The sequence below is a fragment of the Vulpes vulpes genome, chromosome 3, assembly GCF_048418805.1.
Source record: "Vulpes vulpes isolate BD-2025 chromosome 3, VulVul3, whole genome shotgun sequence".
NCBI lineage: Eukaryota > Metazoa > Chordata > Mammalia > Carnivora > Canidae > Vulpes > Vulpes vulpes.
In genome coordinates, this window is record NC_132782.1 from 83,792,938 (window position 1) to 83,815,079 (window position 22,142).

The 22,142-nt window shown below is 45.4% G+C and overlaps 2 protein-coding genes across 11 annotated transcripts in view; one reads left to right on the top strand and one right to left on the bottom strand.

Annotated features, from left to right (window-relative positions):
- ZCWPW1 (zinc finger CW-type and PWWP domain containing 1) overlaps nucleotides 1–3,509 on the top strand; it is a 30,657-nt gene extending 27,148 nt beyond the window's left edge. For all 9 annotated transcript variants that reach the window (XM_072753021.1, XM_072753015.1, XM_072753019.1 and 6 more), the window contains 3 exons: nucleotides 1,555–1,615; nucleotides 2,157–2,294; nucleotides 3,035–3,509. In XM_072753021.1, coding sequence (XP_072609122.1) covers nucleotides 1,555–1,615; nucleotides 2,157–2,294; nucleotides 3,035–3,342 — 507 coding nt within the window. In that variant the 3' untranslated portion in view covers nucleotides 3,343–3,509. The remainder of the gene's footprint in view (nucleotides 1–1,554; nucleotides 1,616–2,156; nucleotides 2,295–3,034) is intronic.
- PILRA (paired immunoglobin like type 2 receptor alpha) lies at nucleotides 1,513–21,629 on the bottom strand. 2 transcript variants are annotated; one of them, XM_026019495.2, is made up of 7 exons: nucleotides 21,025–21,629; nucleotides 20,312–20,701; nucleotides 10,255–10,455; nucleotides 6,635–6,665; nucleotides 5,005–5,054; nucleotides 4,569–4,600; nucleotides 1,513–4,393 (listed from the first exon to the last, which is right to left on the bottom strand). In XM_026019495.2, exons 1-7 carry the CDS (start codon nucleotides 21,086–21,088, stop codon nucleotides 4,259–4,261), a joined length of 903 nt encoding a protein of 300 aa, XP_025875280.2. In that variant the 5' UTR covers nucleotides 21,089–21,629; the 3' UTR covers nucleotides 1,513–4,258. The 2 variants fall into 2 exon arrangements, with proteins under 2 accessions (XP_025875280.2, XP_072609123.1); XM_072753022.1 differs by lacking the exon at nucleotides 6,635–6,665 and having other exon boundaries at nucleotides 2,432–4,393.
- Between the last annotated feature and the right edge of the window lie 513 nt (nucleotides 21,630–22,142).

The window sequence follows — 22,142 nt, forward strand, 5'->3', positions numbered from 1 at the left end:
TTTTTTCTTGATTGCCAGACACAGTGTATCAGGTAAAATTGAAATTTTGCCTTTATTTTTATTTTTTTAAGATTTACTTATTTATTTTGGGGTGGGGAGGAGAGAGAACATGAATGGGGGGAGGGGCAGGGGAAGAGAGAGAGAATCTTAAGCAGACTCCTCACTGAGCATGAAGACTGACTTGGGCTTGATCCCACAATCCTGAATCATGACCTGAGCTGAAATTAAGAGTCAGACACTGAACCAACTGAGCCATCCAGATGCCGATTTCTGAATTTCCCTTTAGTAATGTGGTGGTAAGGGCTAGGGAAGGGTATGTGTTCTCTAATTCTACTATTAGGTCTCATGTCTGTTTTCTTTAAAAATTTTTTTTACTTATTTAAGTAATCTCTATACCCAACACGGGGCTCAAACTCACAACCCTGAGATCAAGAGTTGTACCCTCTTCTGACTGAACCAGCCAGGTAATCCTATATCTCATGTCTTTGATGAATAGCCTACTCCAGACTGTGAACTTCTCAGTGTTTCTTAGTGTTTTCTCCCCCCATTAGGTGGGACAAGATGGCTAGAGTGGGCTGGGGTTAAATATTTCTCTTCCCTCGGGATAGTCAGGCTCTGAATATCCCAGTAGATTAGGCTCTGGTTAACTAGTTTCTTTTGAGAGCAGGCCTTTTTCAGGACAGAGTGCTCTGGTATATTTCAAAATGGTTCCTTTGCCCTCCTCCTGATGGAAACATGGAGATTTTTCTCTGATACTTATTGTGAGAACCTGAGCAGAGGTTTGAGACCTCCTGGAGGTCAAGCTCACAAAAGTCTGGGAGCTCCTATAAGACTGGGCACCACTGGAGTTTTTAATTCTTAGACTTGTCTGCACTGAACAATTTAGTACTGTTGAGGTTTTCCTGCCCTGGAATTGGTTCTTATGAGACCTGCTGGTTCTTCTGCTTGTGAGTCTGTGCTCCGGTAAGCTATGACTCCCTGTATTTGCTTCTCTGCCCCTTCAGTTTTGAGGACAGTAGGTTGGTGGCCCTGTGTCCTCACCTCTTGTATCAATACAAAAAGAGTTGTTCATTTTTTGGTATGTTCAATTTTTTTGTTTGTTGTTAGAATAGTGTAGTGACTTCCAAATCCCTTAAAAATAGAACCAGAAACTGAAAGTCCTGAAATATAGATTTTTAAACTTTTTCTTTTAATTATTTTTTATTGAGGCAAAATTGGTCTATAACATTATATAAGTTTCAGGTATATAGGATGAAGTGATCAACACTAAGAGTCTGGTTATTGGTTTGGTTTTTAATTTACCAGTTTTTATCATGTTCATGGCCTAACTTTATTTCCTTCTCTTGTACATAGAGCCTTCTACTGACTAATACCAAACAGGATGGAAAAGATGGACAGTTTCATCTTTGTTGTTATTGATTTAAACAGTATCAGGCTCATGAAACCCAGTTTGATTCCCTAACTCCACTTATCATTTCTGTAGCATCCCACCCTATTAAAAACACAATTATGTGACTTCATTTATATATTTTTATTTTTCTCTCCCATTCTCAGGACCCGACTTTGCCCAGTCCCAAGCCAGCCAGAATTCAGACAAAAAAACCCAAGGCAAGAGGTAAGCAAGCCAGCTGGGAATAGGTATGGGCTACCATTCTGCAGGGCAGAAGCAAACAGTGGGTAGGGTCTACAGGTCACTGGATCTTATTGGCTATCGCAGCTCTAAAATATTTAAAAATGGTTAAGGTTCCTACTAGTGTCATGAGGGAAGCAATAGCCTGCTCACTTCTGTGTTCTGGTTATAAAATCTTAGATTAAAGGTGGAATGAATATCTTAAATTCTTAGCTAAGAAAGATGACTTCCTGGAGAAGACAGGCTATGAGGAAAAATATAATCAGAAGAAGATCCAGGACCAAAAAAATAAAATTAAATTAAATAAAAACAAAAAAAGAGGGAGGGAGGGAGGGAGGGAGGGAGAAAGAGAGGGAGTGAAATATTTGGGAAAAGGGAAGGAAGAAACCAAGAGAACTCACTAGATTGAGGATGAGCAGAGGATGTAGGGCAGAGACTAACTGTGGGGAATCCATGGACCTTTGTTGAGCTGTCATTTAGAGAAATAAACAAATGTTCTACATATGGGGGGGTGGGGATGATACAGGCCTAGCAGATGGACAAGATGGGACCCTGCAAAGGAAGACACTGAAGAGATCTCTGGGAAATGAATCTGCAGCTCCTCCTGTACTCATAATGGGAAGGAGAGAAGGAGGACATGGGAAGTCAGAGCCTGACCAACCAGGTAAGGCAAAACTATGGGAAATGAGGCTTAAGCCTGTATCTCCCTTCCCTGGATCATTTCTTAACTTTAAAGCTTCTCATTCTTTTTAAAAAGAACAAAAATTAGGCATCTCAGATTGTAGAGTATAGCACACACTATAAGAACATAATGGTTTTTTATTTGATTTGATCCAAGGACAGGAGAATGGTGAGGAACAGGGAACTGACAACTAATGAGTATTACTATGGGGGATCCCTGGGTGGCTCAGCAGTTTAGTGCCTGCCTTCGATCTAGGGTGTGATCCTGGAGTCCCGGGATCAAGTCCCACATCGGGCTCCCTGCATGGAGCCTGCTTCTCCCTCTGCCTGTGTCTCTGCCTCTCTCTGTCAGCCTGTGTCTCTCATGAATAAATAAATAAAATATTAAAAAAATAATGAGTATTACTATGGGCTGGCTAGATAGAGCCTCCTTGCTGGTTCCCTTTAATTCTTTTAATATCTCTATGACTGGACATTTGCCATTTTAGAGATAAGGGGACTAAGGGTCAAAGGGTTTAAAATTTGCTCAAGACCCATGACTAGCATATGGCTATCCATGGCTTGGATCCAGGTCTTTCTAACTCCGAAGCCTATTTTATTTCTATTGAGAAAAATCATCTTCCCCAGAGATGTTTTTGGAAATGGGAATTTAGGATTTTAACTGGTAAAAGGTAAGGCCAGATGGCCTATTAGGACTCTCCGTTATATCACTTTTTCATGCAGGTCCTAAGAAAAAATTTAGAGCTCCCCAAAGCAAAGACTCAGTAATCAGCTTGTCTGAGGACAAAGAAGCTAGGATGGCACCAAAGGGCCTGACCCCACCAGCTCATCTCGGGGTTTGTCCTGTGATGGGGACAGAAGGCTGGAAGTGTCTTCAGGAAGCTGGAAGTGTCCCTCCTGACGATGAAGCCTTCAGTGACCTGGATCTGGAGCAAATCCTGGAAGATGTTGGAAAAAAGCCAGAGCAGCTGGAGGAGCCGCAGTGTGGAGACGACCCCGGGGAGTTCACTTTGGCCTTCTTCGAGGAATAGCTTAGCTGTGTGCTCCTGCCTCCCTGCTGCTCTCTCACCCCCTTCCCTGTGAGCAGCAGAGAAAGCCCCTCAGAGGGTCCCTGAGAAGCTGCTACATGTGGGGTTTGTTGATCGGCCACAGTCACAGCTGTGCAGTTCATGTGTTAATAAACAGGTTACTGCTTTAAGTAGTTTGTCTCTAACTACATGCTCTCCTTTGGCTTCCCTCCCTCTGCTCCGCTCCCTGTGGTGCATCCCTGTTTCTGTGGGAGTCCTGCACAGTATAGCAATCTGGGAAGGCAGGGACACCCGAGTTCTGGGAGGAGGCTGTCAAGATGGGCAGGTCTGGGTTCAGACCCGGGCTCAGCCTTAATAGGTGTGTGGCTTTGAGAAAAGCACTAACTTATAGATCTCTTCACGCCTCAGGTGACTGTGACCAGTCCAGGGTCAGGTGGTTGGAGATGCTTAAATGAGGTGGTGCACTTCACACGGTACATGCTAGTTCTGATGGTAGGGGAAGTAGAATGGGTAGATGGGGCGGGGGCAGACCCTGGCTTCTGGGCTGGCTACTAGCATTTGGGGTTTATTGTTCCCTGCCTGGAGGCAGTCACGGAACTCCAGTGCTGGAGGAGGGATCTGGGGTGGGAGCTGTTTATTATAGTTCATTTTTGGCAAGAGGCAAAAGACAGAAGTTGAAGGTGCTATCAGTTTTTTCCTTAGATGCTTTTGGGCAAATTCAACGGGTACTTTTATTCTAGTGGGCAGGGCTGGGAAGGTAGAGAGGGCACTGGAGCAGATGGCTTTGTTTCTCTGCAGTCCTTGGTGGCCTTCCACACCCCCTGACTTCTGAGTCTTCTGTGTCTGGCCAGAGTTGTTATCAGAAGCTGTGACCCGCTCTGCAGCTTAGTCTAAGGAGGTTATCCTTCAATCCCACCCATTAGGCCTTTAGGATAGAGTATAGGGTCTCCTCCTGGGGGCTCTTCTTGGGAAGGGTGGGATGTGCTGCTGTTGAGGAGGTATTGGAGAGGGTAAGGGAGGCATAGAGGATGCCGCCGTTATCCTGGGCTTCATCCTGGTGGAGAAGGCAGAAGGGGGTGAGACAGTGGAAGGGAAGCTGTCCCCACCTTAGGGAGTAATCCCACACCTAGGTGCTCCACACTTAAGTGACCACAGTCCCTCTCTTCCCTCCACCCCACCTTCTCCAAACTTCTCTTTGATTCCTTAAAGCTCTAGCTTGAGCTGCTTACCTTGGGGTCCAGCTTGGGGTCTGTTTGTTGTCCTAGAAAAAAACCAAGATGTGTGTGTGTGTGTGGGTGTCAGGTGGCATGCTGGCCAGGGTAGAGAAATGGGCAGAGGCCTCCAGCAGTGAGGTCATCTGCTGAGTCAGGACCAGGGTCAGGCAGGAGGGATGGGTGGGGCACGTGTTTGAGCAGGGAGTGTATGGGGAAGGACAGGCCAAGATGGACAGCAGGGAGTGACAGTGTTAAGAACTTACTTTTTAAAAAAATATTTTATTTATTTATTCATGAGAGGCAGAGAGAGAAGCAGAGACACAGGCAGAGGGAGAAGTGGGCTCCTTTCACGGAGCCCGATGTGGGACTTGATCCCAGGACCCTGGAATCATGCCCTGAGCCAAAGGTAGATGCCCATACGCTGAGCCACCCAGGTGTCCCAAGAACTTACTTTTAATCCCAATGTTCTCATACTTCTCCTCAGTATTTTGCAGGGATCCCCTGTATAGGAAGAAAAAGGTGGGAAGTGTGTTAGAGGCTGTGCAGAAGAAGCCTGTGTGGGGCTGGTTCTCTGTGTGGGGCCTCTGTGACCCCCTGACAGTCTCAGATGAGCTATGGTTTGAGACTCTCAGGGCGTCTCCTGGAAGTTTGAGAGGCAGTTTGCAGTGTAGCCAGTAGAGATCCCGAGGGCCCATTGAAGGCAGATGGTCCTGGAGAAGCAGCCTTCTTGGAAGAGCCATGGAAAGGGTGAAGTCCTGTCTGCTGCATGGTATTGGTACAGACTGGAGAATGAACACCAGCTCCACCCATCTCAGGTCTTCTGGTGGGTTCCCAGGTGAGAAGGGGGGGGGGAGTTGGAGAGAAAGAAAGAAGTTGAGAAGATGGACTGGAGAGAAGGGGAGGTGGGAAGGTAAAGAGGAAGAAACCTCCAGAGAGAGGGAGGGAGGGTGGAAGGCCAGGAGCTAAGGAGGGAAGTGGCTCTGAAAAAAGAGACGCACACTGGATATTTGCAAATGACGTATAAGATAAAGGGCTAGTTTCGAAGATCTATAAAGAACTTATTAAACTCAACAGCAAAGAAACAAACAATCCAACCATGAAATGGGCAAAAGACATGCACAGAAATCTCACAGAGGAAGACACAGACATGGCCAACAAGCACATGAGGAAATGCTCCGCATCACTTGCCATCAGGGAAATACAAATCAAAACAACGAGATACCACCTCACACCGGTGAGAATGGGGAAAATTAACAAAGCAGGAAACCACAAATGTTGGAGAGGATGCGGAGAAAGGGGAACCCTCTTACACTGTTGGGGGGAATGTGAACTGGTGTAGCCACTCTGGAAAACTGTGTGGAGGTTCCTTAAAGAGTTAAAAATAGATCTGCCCTATGACCCAGCAATTGCACTGCTGGGGATTTACCCCAAAGATACAGATTCAATGAAACGCGGGGACACCTGCACCCCAATATTTCTAGCAGCAATGTCCACAATAGCCAAACTGTGGAAGGAGCCTCGGTGTCCATCGAAAGATGAATGGATAAAGAAGATGTGGTCTATGTATACAATGGAATATTCCTCAGCCATTAGAAATGACAAATACCCACCATTTGCTTCGACATGGATGGAACTGGAGGGTATTATGCTGAGTGAAGTAAGTCAATTGAGAAGGACAAACATATGGTTTCATTCATTTGGGGAATGTAAAAAATAGTGAAAGGGAATAAAGGGGAAGGGAGAAAAAATGAGTGGGAAATATCAGAAAGGGAGACGGAACATGAAAGACTCCTAACTCTGGGAAATGAACTAGGGGTGATGGAAGGGGAGGTAGGTGGGGGGGAGGGTGACTGGGTGACAGGCACTGAGGTGTGGGCACCTGACGGGATGATCACTGGGTGTTATTCTATATGTTGGCAAATTGAACACCAATAAAAAATAAATTTATATAAAAAAGTAAAGTATATGTAAAAAAAAAACAAAAGAGACGCCCACTGGGAGAGGAGGAGGAGAGCAGTGACAGGTGCCCTGTGCTTTTCCCATGAGGAACTTCCTGTTTCCCAAGTAGGACAAGCTCTCACCTGGCTACGGTTCTGGCTGCAGTCTGTAGACCTGTAGAGGAACAGCAGCGTGTCAGGGTGCCATCCATGGAGGGCATCTCTCCTCCCTGCCTTCCTGCTCTGTGTGCTCTGAGACCAACCCCTAGACCAACCCCGAGAGACCAGGGCAGTGGAGCAGCTCTGTTGGACCCACCTGGGACTCAGAGTGACACCTGCTGGCACCCTGAGGCTGCTCAACCCTGTCCTCTGGTGTCCTCAACACCAAATCAGGAGAACAGCTCTTGCCTGCACCTATTCTCTGTCTCTGTCTGTCTGTCTTTGTCGACTTTTCCCTTTGCTTCCTTCCCCCTTCCTTGACTTCCCCAAGCATCCCTCAACCTTGCTCCTTCCACTGCTGAGGCCCTGCCCACCGATCCCTCTCCTTCCACCCTTGTCTCAGACTCACTGAACCCTCCTGCCCTGACACACTGGCTTTTTGTGATTTCCTGAGCGGCAGCTGTTTCCCTCCTGCTTTGTGAACCTCATGGCTGGGACCTGGGTCTGCACTGTAGCCTGTTCCTCCCCACCCTCCCCCACTGAATCCTACCAGTCTCCCCACCGCCCTCTCCCCTCCTCATCCTCCTGTGTCTCTCTGCAGCATTTCCCAAGGACTGGCCCCTGGTTCACAGACATCCCCTCCACCATCCACCACCATCCCAGGAGGTCCTATCATCCCCGGAGACAACCCTCTGAACACATGGGACTCTATGTCCCCCAAACTCCAGGGACTTCCACTCTGCCATACCCTGGACTTTTTTTTTTTTTTTTTTTAATCTCTGGGACTGAGAACTCTGAAAGATTAAATGCCAGCATCATCTTTATGCTACAACTTTGTTTCCTTCCAGCTTTTTCTTACCACCATCCTGCTTGCTATACCTGTGCTTTGACTCCCTGCCCCTGAACTCTTGCCCCTTAATAAGCCACTTTCTTTCAGACTATCCAAGCTCCCTGCTGATGCTCTACTGTCCACTTCTGCCCTCTTACTAGCTCCTTGACCTTCCATGTTCCCCTGTCCTTAGGCCACACTTAGCTGACACATCTCTAATTCTGGATGTGGCCTATGGCAGGGAATGCCATTTGCTTACCCAATATCCACTCATTTCTTCTTCCTTAGTTAGAGAACCTTGACTTTGTTTTGGGTGGCAGTGTGCTCCCCTGCTGATAGATGTGGACATCTGATGACATCCTAGCCAATAGGATTCAAGGGGAAGTTGTGGGTAGGATTTTCAGGAAGATTCTTTAAAAGGAGGACAGACAGATGCAGCATGGTTTTTGTCTCTTCTTCCTCCCTCCTGTTTCCTGCCTGGATTCAGAAATAATGGCTGGAGCCTGAGCAGCCATCTTGGACCAGGAGGCAACCTTCAGGATAGAAGCCAGTAGTCAGGGCAGTGAGCAGGATGATAGAAGCTCGAGTGCCTGAGGATGGTGGCCTCTGCTGTCTGCCTCCTCATCCTTTTATATGAGGGGAAACAAGAAACTCTGTCTTGTTCAAGCTCTGTTACTTTTAGCCTCTGACACCAGCAGGTGAACATAACTTCTAACGAACAGATTCTAGAAGTTTCTAAAGCTGCATGGTTGAATACTGCTGGGGGAAATATGATCCTGTGCAGCGATGCTTTTACAGAGTTCTTAAATTCCACCTTCCATTTCCTCAGTGACTATCACATCTCTTCAACTCTGACTCTCATCCTCACTCTAGAGACAACCACTGTGATTTTTCCTCTGCGGAATGAAAAACTATTTGTATAGTATTGAGTTTATCAATATTTTTATTCACGGCTTTCAGGTTTTATGTCATACTTAGGGAGGTCATGTCCACTCCATGGTTATAAGATGGTCTCACATGCTTTCTTCCAGTACTGGGATTATTTTCCCCCTTCATTTAACTCTTTGATTGATCTCCATGGAATTTATTTTGGTGCAAGTTATGAGATAACATTAGTTTCTCAAATGGCTGCTCAACTGTTCCGGCACCGTGTATTGAATGACTCACCTTCCCGTTGATGAGAAATGCTACTTTCTAGCCCACTGAACTCTCATCTATATTTGGGTCTGTTTTTCTTCTGTCTGTATTTGGGGTGTTTTCTTTGGTTCCATTGGTTTATCTGTGTATGACTATGATGGTATCAAATTGTTTTAATTATTGCAGCTTAATAATTATAAGTGCTAATGCTCATCATATAGTCCTTATTCTGTGCCAGGATCTATTCTCAATGTATTACATTTAATTGTCATGACAAACCCCAGGGTAAGTACAATTATTATTATTCTCATTTTAGAATGAGATGAGTGAGCTGAGGCACAGAGTCATACTACAATGGCACCAGAGTTTACTCTGCCAGGATTTGACTGCAGGCAGTCTAGATTCTATGCTCTTCACCTCTGTGCTTTAATATCTGTTAGGGCTAATCTCCTCTCATTGAAAATTTTCTTGGAGGAATTTCAGATTCTTACTGGAGGGTGTTGGGGTGTGACTAATTAATGTGTCTAGCCCTGTCCTCTGTTTTAGCTATAGATGCATATATCCAAATTTCTGATGAACATGTCTAGTCTGGTGCCACACAGGCAACTCTAACCTATCCCAAACTAAAGAACCATCATTCTCCCCCAAACATGGCCTTTGACCTCCTGTGTTCTCTAATTTGCTTGATGGTTTCACCGTGGACTCATTCACCCAAGTTCTTCCCACTCCCTCGGCTCTACACCAATCTAATTACCAAGTCTTACTGGTTTTCCCTTTTTGGCTGTTCCAGGGTCTGGCTCTCTCTCTCCATCCACTGCATTAGACTGGCCCCACCTGCCCACCTCCCGCCCCTGCACCGCAGACTGATGTGTCTGCAAGGTAAAGCTGAGATTGTTGTTTCCCTGCTTCATGTTGCCTCTGGAATCAGAAGCTCCTAGGTGTGACTTACAAGGTTCTCTTCTCCCATCTCCAGCCTCCACAGCACTGAGCTACTTATAGTTCCCACACCGATTTCCTGTGCCTGCATAGTCAGTGACCTCTTCACCACACTCACCATCTGCCTGGGTAATTCTCTTATATTCTTTGAGACTTTTGCAGGGTCACTTCCTATGGGTAGTCCTCCATGATTTCCCTCCTTCCATCTTACCACAGCTCTTTCCATATGAGGCAGTCACTCCCTCCACCACTGAGTTCCTTGAAAGCAGGACCTATGCTTTATTTACATTTGTAATCTCCAATTACAGGGCGGACCTTGGGAAATAGGCCCTCAACCAGTGCTTGCTGAGCTGAGCCAACTTCCTGTCCCTCTGTTCTTTCCTTACTCTTTCCAGAAACCTTCTCCTCCCCATGAACCAAAAGGTAAGGATTGCTGAGAAATTATTAACTCAAGCCACAAAAACTAGAAAATGATCAGATTTGTGGAGAGAGATTGGTTTGGAGCAATGGTTCTCAAAGTTGGTCACATACAGACAAACTTGATGAGATCTTTAAAAATGTAGATTCCCAAACCCAGACCTCGAGGCCAGCTGGGATTTGCATTTTTAAATGCAGTAGGCCCTGGGGTCATTCTGATGCTGCTGGTTCTGAGAAAGAGTTGGGAAGCTTGAGGGTGGGGTGGTGGTGGCCCAGAACCACTTACCTTTGCTTCTCTTCCACCGGAGGTAGAGGATCAGTCCCAAAATTACAATTATGAGCACAGCACCAGCCCCAACAGCAGCTCCCACACTCAGGGGTAAAGATGCTGAGCTCCTATTCCCCTCCATGACACTGAGTCCAGTGGTGATGGTGGCGGCCGTGGTGGGGGCAATGCTTGTGGGGCCCTCGGTGGTTGTCTTGGGAGCTGAGAAGACACACGAATTTAGCAGATTCTCCCCTATAGGACTGGAGGTTTTGGATGAAACTGTCACATTGTGTTCCCAGTTTGGGGAATATTGAGGATGTGGAGCAACTCTCTGAAGCTCTCACACAGGGAGGGGGTAATGAATCCACATCACCCAACTTAATCCTGACTCTACCTCCGATTAAGTGGTGTGACCTCAGAACCTCATTTCATTGCCAACAAATACGGATCACTAAATCACAGGGTTATAAAAAACATTTTTAATTTTCATTTTTCATTTCATTTTCATTTTTCATTTACCTATGGTAAACTATAAGTAACACAAAATGTACTGTTTTAACCACATTTAAGTATATATATTCAGTGGCATTATGTATATTCAGATTGTTGTGCAAGCATCACCAGTATCCTTATCCAGAACTTTTTCATTTTCTCAGACTGAAACTCTGTGCCCATTAAGCAGTCACTATGCACCTCCTCCCCTAGCCCTTGGCACTTACTGGTCTGTTTTCTGTCTTTATGAATTTGACTGCTCTAAGAACCTCTTATAAGTGGAACCAAATGGTATTTGTCATTTCTGGGTTGTTTTAATAAGTGAGAAAACATCTGTGGAGCACCTAGTATTTATTAGAAATATGTTTTTAAGATTAAATTAATATATATTGAACTTTACTTACTACAAAAAGATTTTACCATTATAGATATTTAATGCACTGATAGAATACAAAGCCACAGGAAAAAATTCAACTATAATAAAATCTTCGGGTTAGGGTGGACCAAATTTTGTCGACCCTCATTAGAAAGGAATAATAACATTTTTTAATTGAGATAAAAATTTTAAAGCCTTAAAGAAATGTCTATAACATGTTATTTAGAGAAATAAAAACCAGAGGAACACATATTTTTATTAAAACATCCTAGAATATGACCAAAGCCACATTCTAAGCCAAGTTCATAGTATTAAGTGCTTTTATTATTTCAAACAAGAAGAAATTTGTAAAACGAACTGAATATTCAATTCCTTAGAAAAAGTATCCAAACCAGAAAGAATCCAGCCCTAAAAAAACCTCAGAAGATAAATGTAATGAAACCTACGTAGGAATAAATTTATCAGGAAACAAGACAACAGAAATAAATGCAGGAACTGGTTATTTAGGGGAAAAACAAACAAAAAAACAAGAAACAAGAAAAGAGACAAGACTCTTGCAAACCTAACAAGAGTCTCTTGAAATCATTTGTGAGTATGTGCTCAATTATAGATTGATAAATTTTAAAGACTCTGAATTGAATGATTTTCTGAAGTAAATATTTTTGAAAATGGAGTTAAGAAGTAGTACACTTTCAGTGATAGGTAAACAAAAAAGTAAGAACTCTAGGGGTACCTGGCTAGGTCAATCAAATAGCATGAGACTCTTGATTTTGGGGTCATGAGTTTGAGCCCCACATCCAGAGTAGATTCTGCTAAAAATTAACTTGAAAAAAAAGTGAGAATTCTATTAAAGAACTACCTATCAATAAGGATTCCAAGCTCAGGAGGTATTATGGGTAAATTATTGTGAAAATTTAAGGAACGATTAATTCCCAGATATATTCTAGAACACAGAGAAGTATGGAAAATGATGCAATTCTAATTCATTTCATAAAATGATGACATAATCCTGATGCTAATAACCGTTCATATCTTTTTTTTTTAATGCAAGTTGAAATGACAAAAGCCAGTGTTTTTTACTGATCCGAGTGGAGGAACATACCCAGTATTGGCGTGGCACAATGCAAGGGTAAATTGGCACAACCTCTGGGAATGCATTTGTAAAATGTGAAATACCCAGGCATACCCTTTGACCTAATGATTTCAGTGCTAGGAATTTATCCTGTGGAAATGCTGAGCAAGTATTCAAAGGCCTATGTTTTTTAGGGGTGTTCTTTGCAGCTTTGTTTGTAATGTGGCAACAACTTAAATGTCTTTAAACAGCCAACTGAGTAAGCAGTTCATGATATATTGCTGCCGTGGGACACCCTGCAGCCTTTTTTTTAAAAGATGGAGCTTATATGTACTGAAATAGAAAGATACTTGTGGTACGTGAAATAAAAACAAGTTGTTAAGCAGAATAGTATGCAGTTTGATTCTATTTGTGTTATGTATCTATATCTGTTAGAACATTTCTGCAGAAAATAGTGGCTGGGGAGTTAGTTAAGGTGCAGAGGGAGGAATATACTTTTCATTTGACTCTCTTCTGTATTGTTTGATCATTTTTTTTAATGATGTGCAAGTATTACCAGTACCTTTATTAGTTTCAAAATTTAACATTTATTAAACTTGTATAGGCACAAGTTTATTTTTTAAAAAGATTTATTTATTTGAGAGAGCACCAGGGGCAGGAGGCAGAGGAAAAAAGAGGGAGAGAATCTCAAGCAGACTCCCCACTGAGTGTGGAGCAGAACGTGGGCTTCATCTCAGGATTCTGAGATCAGGGCCTGAGCCAAAAACCAAGTCAGACGCTTAACCAACTGCACCACCCAGGCTACAATCAGATGCCACCCAGGCACATAATTTAAAGAATCCACAAATTCCAAACAGTTTGTAAAAACAGCAGTCCCCTGCATAAGCCCACCTTTAGCTATATCTTCTGACATTAACCCTGTATTTCTTTTTTAGAGGTTTTATTGATTTATTCATGAGAGACACAGAGAGAGAGGCAGAGACATAGGCAGAGGGAGAAGCAGGCTTCTCGTGGGGACCCTGATGTGGGACTCAATTCCAGGACCCCAAGATCATGACCAGAGCCAAAATTAGATGCTTAACCACTGAGCCACCCAGGCGTCCCAACCTTATATTTTGAAATCACATGCATATATTGCTGTTGCTTGACTTGTCTTAAGTAGTGTTTATTTACTTCCTACCATTGAAATCGAGGATTTGGATCTCTCACACACCCATTTTCTCCATTTTACTCAACAGTCCAACACTCAATGTTTGTTTCATGAGATAGGTTCTTCCCTTGGCATCTAGGACACCATTCTCTCTTTGTTTTTTTCTTGCCTCATTAGCAGCAACTTCTGTCTTCTTATTGATTCCTCCTTTTCCCAAACTGTAACACTCATGAGACCTCCTTAGTTCTGTCCTAGGACCCCCTCTCTATCTACACTCACTTCCCAGGTAATTTATCCAGTGCCATGGCATTAACTACCAGTGACATGCCAATCTTGCCCAAATTTACATATTCAGCCACCTGTATCCCTGTGCAGTAAATTCCTGTATCTTACTGCCTACTCATGCCTCCATTTGTTTTGTCTTGTAATATCTCAAATTTCAGATGTCCAGAGCAGAACTCTTGATTTTCTCCCAAGCCTATTCCTCCCCAACATCCCCCTTATAAATAGCAGCACCATCCTTTAAGATGCTCAGGCCCAAAGCCTTAGAGTCACTCTTGCTTCTTCTCTTTCTTATTCCCACATCCCATCATCTGCGAATCCTGTCTGCTTAGTCTTCAAAATATAACCAGCATTCCATCTGCCCTTGTTGTCACCCTATTCAAAGCACATCATCTTTCAGTGGTGTCCCTGCTTGTGACCTTGTTCATCTTTACAGTCTTATTCTCCATATAACAGCTGGAGGGACATTTGTACAATGCACATCAGAGCACAGCAGGAAACCCTCACTAGACTCAATGCACTGAGTAAAAGTTCTTTTCTTGGCTTTCAGAGCTACACAGGACCTTCCCTCACTGCCTGTTCTGATCTCACCTCCAGCCACCATCAGCCTCTTCAGCTGCTTCAGCCATACTTGTCCCACCTCATGGCCTCTGCCCATGTTGATCTCTCTTGACTGGAACATTCTTCTGCAGACCTCTTCCTCACTTCCTACAGATCTGTGCCTAGGCTGGATTTCTCTGCTGGCTTCTCTTAGATCCACTCCCCAACTCTTCTCAACCTGCTTTGTGCCTTTGGAGGCTGGTTTTGGTAGACTCCATTCATGGGCTGTCTCACTCACTGATTCCTATTCAGTGGCCAGTAGGAGTCACCATCAGGAGATAGGGAGAGGGGGGTTGCCTGGGTGGCTCAGTCATTTAAGCTTCTGCCTTTGACTCAGGTTATGATCCCAGGGTCCTGGGGATTGAGCCCTGCATCAGCATCTTCGGGTTCCCTGCTCAGCGAGGAATCTACTTCTCCTTCTCCCTCTGTCCCTCCCTACCACCTGTGCTCCCAATCTCTCTCTCTCAAATTTTAAAAATCTTTTAAAAAAAGGAGATAGATGGCGAGAGGAGGGTGGGTTATAGCATAGCCCTTGGCCCCCTCTCCACTGGGTCTTGTATTAGTCTGGGTTCTCCGAGACATAGAACCAGTGGGATATAGAAAGAGATGTAGAGTTTTGAGGAATTGGTTCATGTGATTATGGTAGTTGAGAAGCCATAGTTTGCTCTCTGTAACAGGAGGCCCAGAAAAGCTGGTGGTGTAATTTCCAGCCAGACCAATAGGTCTGAGAACCAAGGGGACCATTTATATAAATCTCATTGTGATTCTAAACCCGAGAACCAGAAGCTCCAAAGTCTGACGGCAGGAAAAATGGAGGTCCCTGTGTATCCTCTACTTCTTTGTTCTTTTCAGGCCCTGAAGGGTTAAGATGATGCCCACCCACTGCTAAACCCTTCTGGAAATACCTTCTCAGACACATCCAGAAAGAATGTCTTACCATCTATCTGGGCATCCCTTAGTGTAGTCAAGCTGACACCTAAAACTAACCATCTCAGGGACACCTGGGTGGCTCAGTGGTTGAGTGTCTGTCTTTGGCTCATGTCGTGATCCCGGGGTCCTGGGAGGGAGTCCCACATCAGGCCCCCTGTGGGGGGCCTGCTTCTCCCTCTGCCTATGTCTCTGCCTCTCTCTGTCTCTCATGAATAAATGAATGAATAAATAAATACATTTAATTAAAAAAATAGAACTAACCATCTCAGACATGTTGACTCTATCTCCCCAGAGGCTACAGCTCCTTGCTGGTCCCCAGTGCCTTCTTTCTACCCTCCTCCTCAGGCCTGGGCATGGTCCCAGGTGTCTCTCATCCCTGACTGGTTTCCCTACCTTGTGCTCTACTCAAAACTCTCCTCGATCACCCTGTTCAAGTGAGTACTTCCTCCTGGCTCTGACTAATATCTCTGGGGCCTTTTCTGTTCCAGCTGAATAGCGTGGCACCCCTAGCAACTTTTATCCCACAGATTCTACTCCATTTCCCTCCTTTTCTCTTTTCACCACCATTTGACATAGAATTAATTTGTTAGCTTTTCTCTTCCGTCTTCTTTCCACACTTATGTGCAAGTGGCATTGTTGAGGACATATTTTGCTTTTTTTTCTTTCCTGCTGTTTCCCAGTATCCATATTAGCACCTGACACAGAGTAGGTATTTAATCAATATTTGTTGAATGAATGAATGAAAGAATTTTCTCTTAGAATTTCAAGGCATTCAACTGTTGTCTTCTAGCTTACTTTGTTGCCATGGAGACCGCCAAGCCATTCTGATTCCTGAAATCTCTTGTGGCCTGTTTTGTCCTCCTTGGAAATTTTCTGGATCATCATTTTGTCCTTGACATTTTGAAATTTCATGTTGCAGTGGCCTGAGGTAGTTCTATTTATTTTTACCCATTTCTCTGGCTCCTTTGTTTTGGAAAGTTTCTAGAGTTATTTCATCCATGTGTTCTTCCCACAGCCTTCTTTCTTCTCTGTTTCTGGAACTCCCATTATTCCAAGGGTGGAGCTCTTAAACCAGTCCTCAATTTTTCTTATCTTACAGTTTCTATGTGACTTTCCTATGGCTGCTGTAAGAAATGACCACAAACTGGGTGACTTAAAACAACAGAAGTTTAGTCTCTCATAATCCTGGAGGCCAGAGTTTGGAGAGCAAGGTGTTACTAGAGCCGCACACCCTTGGGAGGCTCTGGGGGAGAGAAACTCTGTTCCCTGCTTCCTCTGGCTTCTGGAGGCTGCAACACAGTCTTTGCTCTGTGGCAGCCTTCTCTTCTGTGGCAAGTCTGCCTCTGACTTCCTCTTAGAAAGAGACTCACATTTGCTTTTAGAGCCCACCCAGCAAATCCCAAATGACCTCACCTCAGAAGTCCTCACTGAGTCACATCTGTTACCATGTAAGGTAACAGTCCCAGGTTCTGGGGGCTGGGATGTGGACATGACTTTGGGCGGCTGCTATCCAACCCATTACAGCTTCTGGATATGTGACTCTGTCTGTCTTCGGAGTCATTTCTGTCAAGTTGATCTCGCAATCCTTTTACTGAGTTTTCCATTTTTGCCATTATAGCTTAAATTCCCAAGAGTTTTGTTTGCAAAGCTCCCTCTGTTGCTCTATGCTTGCACTCTCTTAACTTTCTGAAGATGGTAGTTGTCTGAGTTTTATTCTCCCTCCATTGTTTGGTTTCTTCCAGATAGCCCCTCTCAGTAACACCCCCCATTTGTTTTGCTGTGTTTCACGGGGGAAGGATTCCTTAAATGTTTATTTTATTTTATTTTTTTTTCCTTAAATGTTTAATGGAATAATAGTTTAAAATGGCATCCTTAGCCTCAGGCATCCCAGGCACAGCAGAGGTGAGGGTCAATTGTCAGAGCTAGGGGATTCCACAGGAGGTCAGATCCCATCTCCTTGCCTCCCTGGTGTCCAGTGTGCAGAAAGCCACGCTGAGTGGAGGCTGTGTGTGTGGTTTGGGAGAAAGTGCTGGTCAGCTAGTGGGTGGTAGGATCTGTTAGGATTTCTAGATTCTTTTTGGGGTCCATCAGATAGATTTCCCAGAGAAGAATCTCCTGATTTCTTGCCTTTGATGAGGTGGGGGATATCAGCTGGGTTGTCAGAGTTCTGGGAGGCATCTAAGGGGGGGCAAGGCCTTGAGTCTCATCAGTTCAACAAGTCTCTAGTTTTAAGGACTGAGCAAACCCTTGCCCCCAGGTATGCTTAGGGTACTATCCCAGAGTCCCTCTGGTCTATACTTTCTGGAAAACAAATCTCTAGTCTCTGCTGATTGGGGAGGAGGCATAGAGGTTTCCTTGCTTCTTAAATAGATTCTCACCTGGTCCTCTAAGTTTTCTGACATCCTTTCACTCCCACTGGCAGGGGTTTGGGTAGCCTTTCCTTAACCATCAAGAGGTTTTGCATGTAAAAATCTCCTTTCTTCTGGATCTCCCCACTGCTGGTTTGGGGCTAAGCTCCCCTAGTCTCCTAGGCCAGATGCATTAGTTTGTGTTTTCAGCTTTCCAAATACCGTTTTTGACCACAAGGCTCACGTGTTTTTGGTCCTTGTGGATTTTGTCTTAAAAAATTCCCTTTGTTGTCATTTTAGTAGTGTTTGGTAGAGAGAGGAGGTAAACATGCATATAACCTACCATTTGGCCAGAATATATACAATATTTTCCAGTTAAAATTATAAAAAAATGAATGTTCAAAAAATAATGTTGCATATTAATAATAAAAATAAGATTTAGAGGAAAACATCTTGTGAGATATTGACGTGTTCTTTAGAAGAATACTCCCAAGGTTACAGAGGGATATAAAACAGGAGCCATGATTTGTTTGGTCAGTTGCCTTATAGGTTTCATGCAATTCCAAATTAAAAAGTACTCACAGGTGTTTCCTTCAGAACTTGCCCAACTTATTCTAACATTTATGTGAAACAATCGACCAAAACAATAATAAAGTTTTTGAGGAAGTGACATGGTTCTCATGGGTGTAGTCTTATTGGCCACTGAAGCGTGAGTAAGTTACAATCACTAAAACAGTGTGTTAGCGACATGAGAAAGACAGAACAGGGAAATGGAGTTGGCAGACCAGAAGTGGATGCTACTCTACAAAAAAGGCCAGGCCTGTGAGTCAATGGAGGGGATAAAAAATATTCCATGAATGCAGTTGGGACAATTGATTTGTTTCTCACTATAAAGATCAATTTAGTTCTTTACCTTACACCATATACCAAAATAAATCCTCTCTACATTAATGAGCTTTACTTGTCAAAAGAAAGCATACACAAATCAGAAGATATTAAAATATTTTCAGCCCATAGTGAAATTTGAAGCTAAGAAATAAAAAGAATCTACATAGAAGAATACAATGAGATTTGGCTATATAAGGAAAACATCTATATATAAAACATACTATTAAGCCAACCACAAACTTCTCAGTTCTATTTGTTGCAAACATTCCTTTGGGGTGATGTCTTCACATGGTGGCACTTCACTTAGGCAAAAATATTTCTTTTTCTTACTTTTCTGTATTTTGTTTACAAAAAAATCTCAGCATGATATCCAATTAATTGTATTAATTGAAAAAATTAATTTATTGATGAAAAACTCATAGTGAATGTGTCTGAAACTGAGAAAAGAGAAAAGTTAGGAGAATTTAAGGAAGGAGGAAGAGGGCTCTGAGGAGAGGCAAAATCTCCCCAAAAAGGCCATTTAAGAGAAGATGGAGGAGGTGCCAGAAATGTAAATCTAAGGCTGTCTTGTCTTATTTAGGTTGTGAGCTACTTCCCATTTGCTCTAAAACCAGCACCAGGGTCGAATGGGGCAGCGGTTACCAGGCTGGGGACACGGAGGGTGTCCTTCCTGCCAGGAGCAGTGATGGGCTGTTTAGAATTGCCAACACAAGTAGTTGTAAAAAGCAAACCTATGATTTTCAGTTATTAAGGAATTATCTACAGATAGTGCACCCCCAGGGTCTGCTCCTGTGAGGTGCCCTCTCCATACTGCTCTGGACACACACTTGGCTCAAGTTCCCAAGTAATCCCACTGAGCAACAAGAAGATTTATTCACATAACACATCCCATTATTCGATGAAACATAGGTCAGGACAACAGTATGGTCAGGTCAGCTGGTGAGGCTGAGCAGCTACTGGCTAAGGGTGGAGGCTCTGGGGTTAAACTGGGTTCAAGTCCTGCCTGCACCACAACTGTGGCTTTGGGCAGCTGTTTAGGCTCTTTGAGCCTCAGTTTCCCTATCTGTCACAGGAAGACAACAGCTTCCAGAGAAGAATCTACTGTTGCTGTGGGTTGTGGAGAAGGTTAACTAGGGTGATACATAGCAAGTCGCCAACCCAACACAGGGCACAGTAAGCGGGAGCTGCCATATTTCTGCAGCAGATGAGCCTCTCAGCAGCCAAGACAGACTGGAGGAGCCAGATCAGAGTGGACAGTGGGGACAGTAAGGCAGAGGAGGGGACCAGGGATGGGGAAGCGAGGAGGGTAAGGAAGATGGAGGCAGGGGAAGAGGGAGATGGGAAGGTAAGGAGGGATGGGGCTGGGGCAGGGAGCTAATGGGCCAGGTTCTGAGGAGCAGAACAGGAGAAGGATGTGGGGGGACTAGGAAACAGGTAATGGGGTGTTGGTTGCCAGGGGACCAGGGCTCTCGGGTCATCATCGGGTACCTGCTGTGTGCTGGACTGAGCCCATGGTTGTGGGGAGACACGAGACTCAGGACTGGTTGGGGCTGCAAACAGGGACACAGGACAAAGGGAAGGCAGCCCACATCCTGAAGAAGTCAAGTCAACCTGGATGGCATGGGGTGAGGGTAGGAAGGCAGGGCTGGAGCCTCAGATTGGAGCAGGAAGGGAGGGTAACTGGGGGGCCCTGGAGGTCCTGAGGCTGGGGGAGAGGGGGTGGGGCCTGGATCTGGAGGGGACAGTGAGGGGAATGGACAAGGAGGTCAGCACAGTTTGGGGAGATGGAGGAGAAAGAGTAAAGTTGGCAGAGGCCTGGGGAGGAGGTGGGTGTGGGGAGAGGAGTTTTGAGAAGAGGCGAGCAGGAAGATTGGGGCCTGGGCCAGGCCTGGGGGGATGAAGGCACCATGGCCTATAAAAGCACCATCAGGACTCACCGAGGTAGATGGTGAGTTTGGTCCCCAGGATGGACTGCCACACCTGCCAGCCAAATCTTTGTGTCTTCAATTGGACCCGGCAAAAATACGTACTCTCATCCTCCTCCCTCAGGTTCAATATCTGCAGGAAGCCAGACTTCTGACCCTCTGGCAAGTTCAGGACTATCCGGTCCTTGTAATCCTCATGGACGAAATGCCTACTACTGTTGTAGATGTCCTTCCCATGGAAATGTGTCCGTCTCAAGGCTATATTCACTCTGGGATCCTTGGCTAATGCCCCACAGTAATAGAAGGTGAAATTGATGTGGATGGTGCCACCCTTGGGGGCTGAGAGGTGCTCTGGTTGGTCCATCCTATAGTCCACTTTTGGATCACATCTTGCTGAGTTACCTGGAAAAGTGAGGAGAGGAGAGACTTTGAAGCCACTGAGAGAGATGAAGAAGATAACCCCAGCCCTTCTGTCACCCTCACCCACGGGCAGTAGTGTGACAGATGGTAGGACTGGCCCTCTGGTCTGGGTGTCCCCCTCGCCAGGCTTAGAGTAGGGAAGAGGGTTGGGGCTGACCTAGCACTATGGGACCAGCCTGTTGCTTGTTGGGATTGGGAGGCCTGGCTAGCTACCCCAGCAGACCCTTCCTCCAGCTGCCCAGCCATTGCCCTGCCTGGGGACTCCCTGGGCCTCCGGGCAGAGCCACAGTGTCCCGGACACTCACCAGCCTGCAGAGTAGCCAGCAGCAGCAGCAGCAGCAGCAGAGGCAGCAGCAAGGACAGACCCATAGCCTCACTCTCCTCCCAGGAGAGAAGACAAGCAGCTCTGTCCAGGCCAGAGGGGAGGCCCAAGGAGGTGTGATTCCTTGGGGAATCAAGAGGTACCCGGAGAACGTGGATCAGGCTCCTTTAGAAGAGCAGGGGTGGGTGAATGTCTTCCCCTGATTCACCCGGCCTCAGAGTAACCAGTACTTCCTTTATCAATCTGGTTTCTTCTTTTCTTATATTGCAAAAGTGCTTCCTCGTGGTCAGTGCACAGAGAGCCATGACAGAGGCCCCCAGCCTCTACCTTCAGCTGAGGGTCATGGTTCTGACCTTGGCCATATGTGGCCTCTCCTCTTCCACCTTGACCTTGCTACTGCTAGCACCTCTACCTCTCCTTAGGAGTCAGTTTGACTGATTGTATCTCTAGCTCTCCTTTTCTTGGCCCCGAGTGTCTTCTGGCCTCTGTCTGTCATCCCAGGTGAAGGAGTGGCAGCAGGACGAGGTCTGGTTCTTCTAGGAGAGGACAGGCAGCCATGAGTCTCTGCCCAACTATACCCCGTAGAGAGAAGGAGGAGGGAACTACTGGTGGTCAGATGCCCTCCACCTCCAGCCCCAGCACCAGGAATATCCAGCATGTTCTTGACCTTCTTCCTCCAGGCAGGGGCTCCCCTGCAGCCCTCTGCAGGACTCAGGCCTACCAGGTCCCTTCCCTCCCCTGGTGAGCTCCCTTTGTGCAGTCTCATACCCTCCCTGGGGTTAAGAGGTGAGGGGGGTGCCTTCTGGAGGCCACTCCTTGACCCCCAGGATGCAAGACTGGATCTGGAGGTCCCTCTGTCCCCTACTCTACAGATGAGACCAAGGGCTCAGAGAAGCCCTGCCCCAGATCGCATGACTCTCAGGTGGTAGGACCAGGACTCAAACTCCAGTCTCATTGAGTCCACAGAGTGTTCTGCTCCTTTTGGATGCTTCTGCCTGGTTGTACCACAAGACCTCTGGGCCTCAGTTCCCAGGACCATAGTTCTGGGGGGTGGGCCCCAGGAGGCTATATTTTTATAATGCTGCTTATGTGATTGCCTCC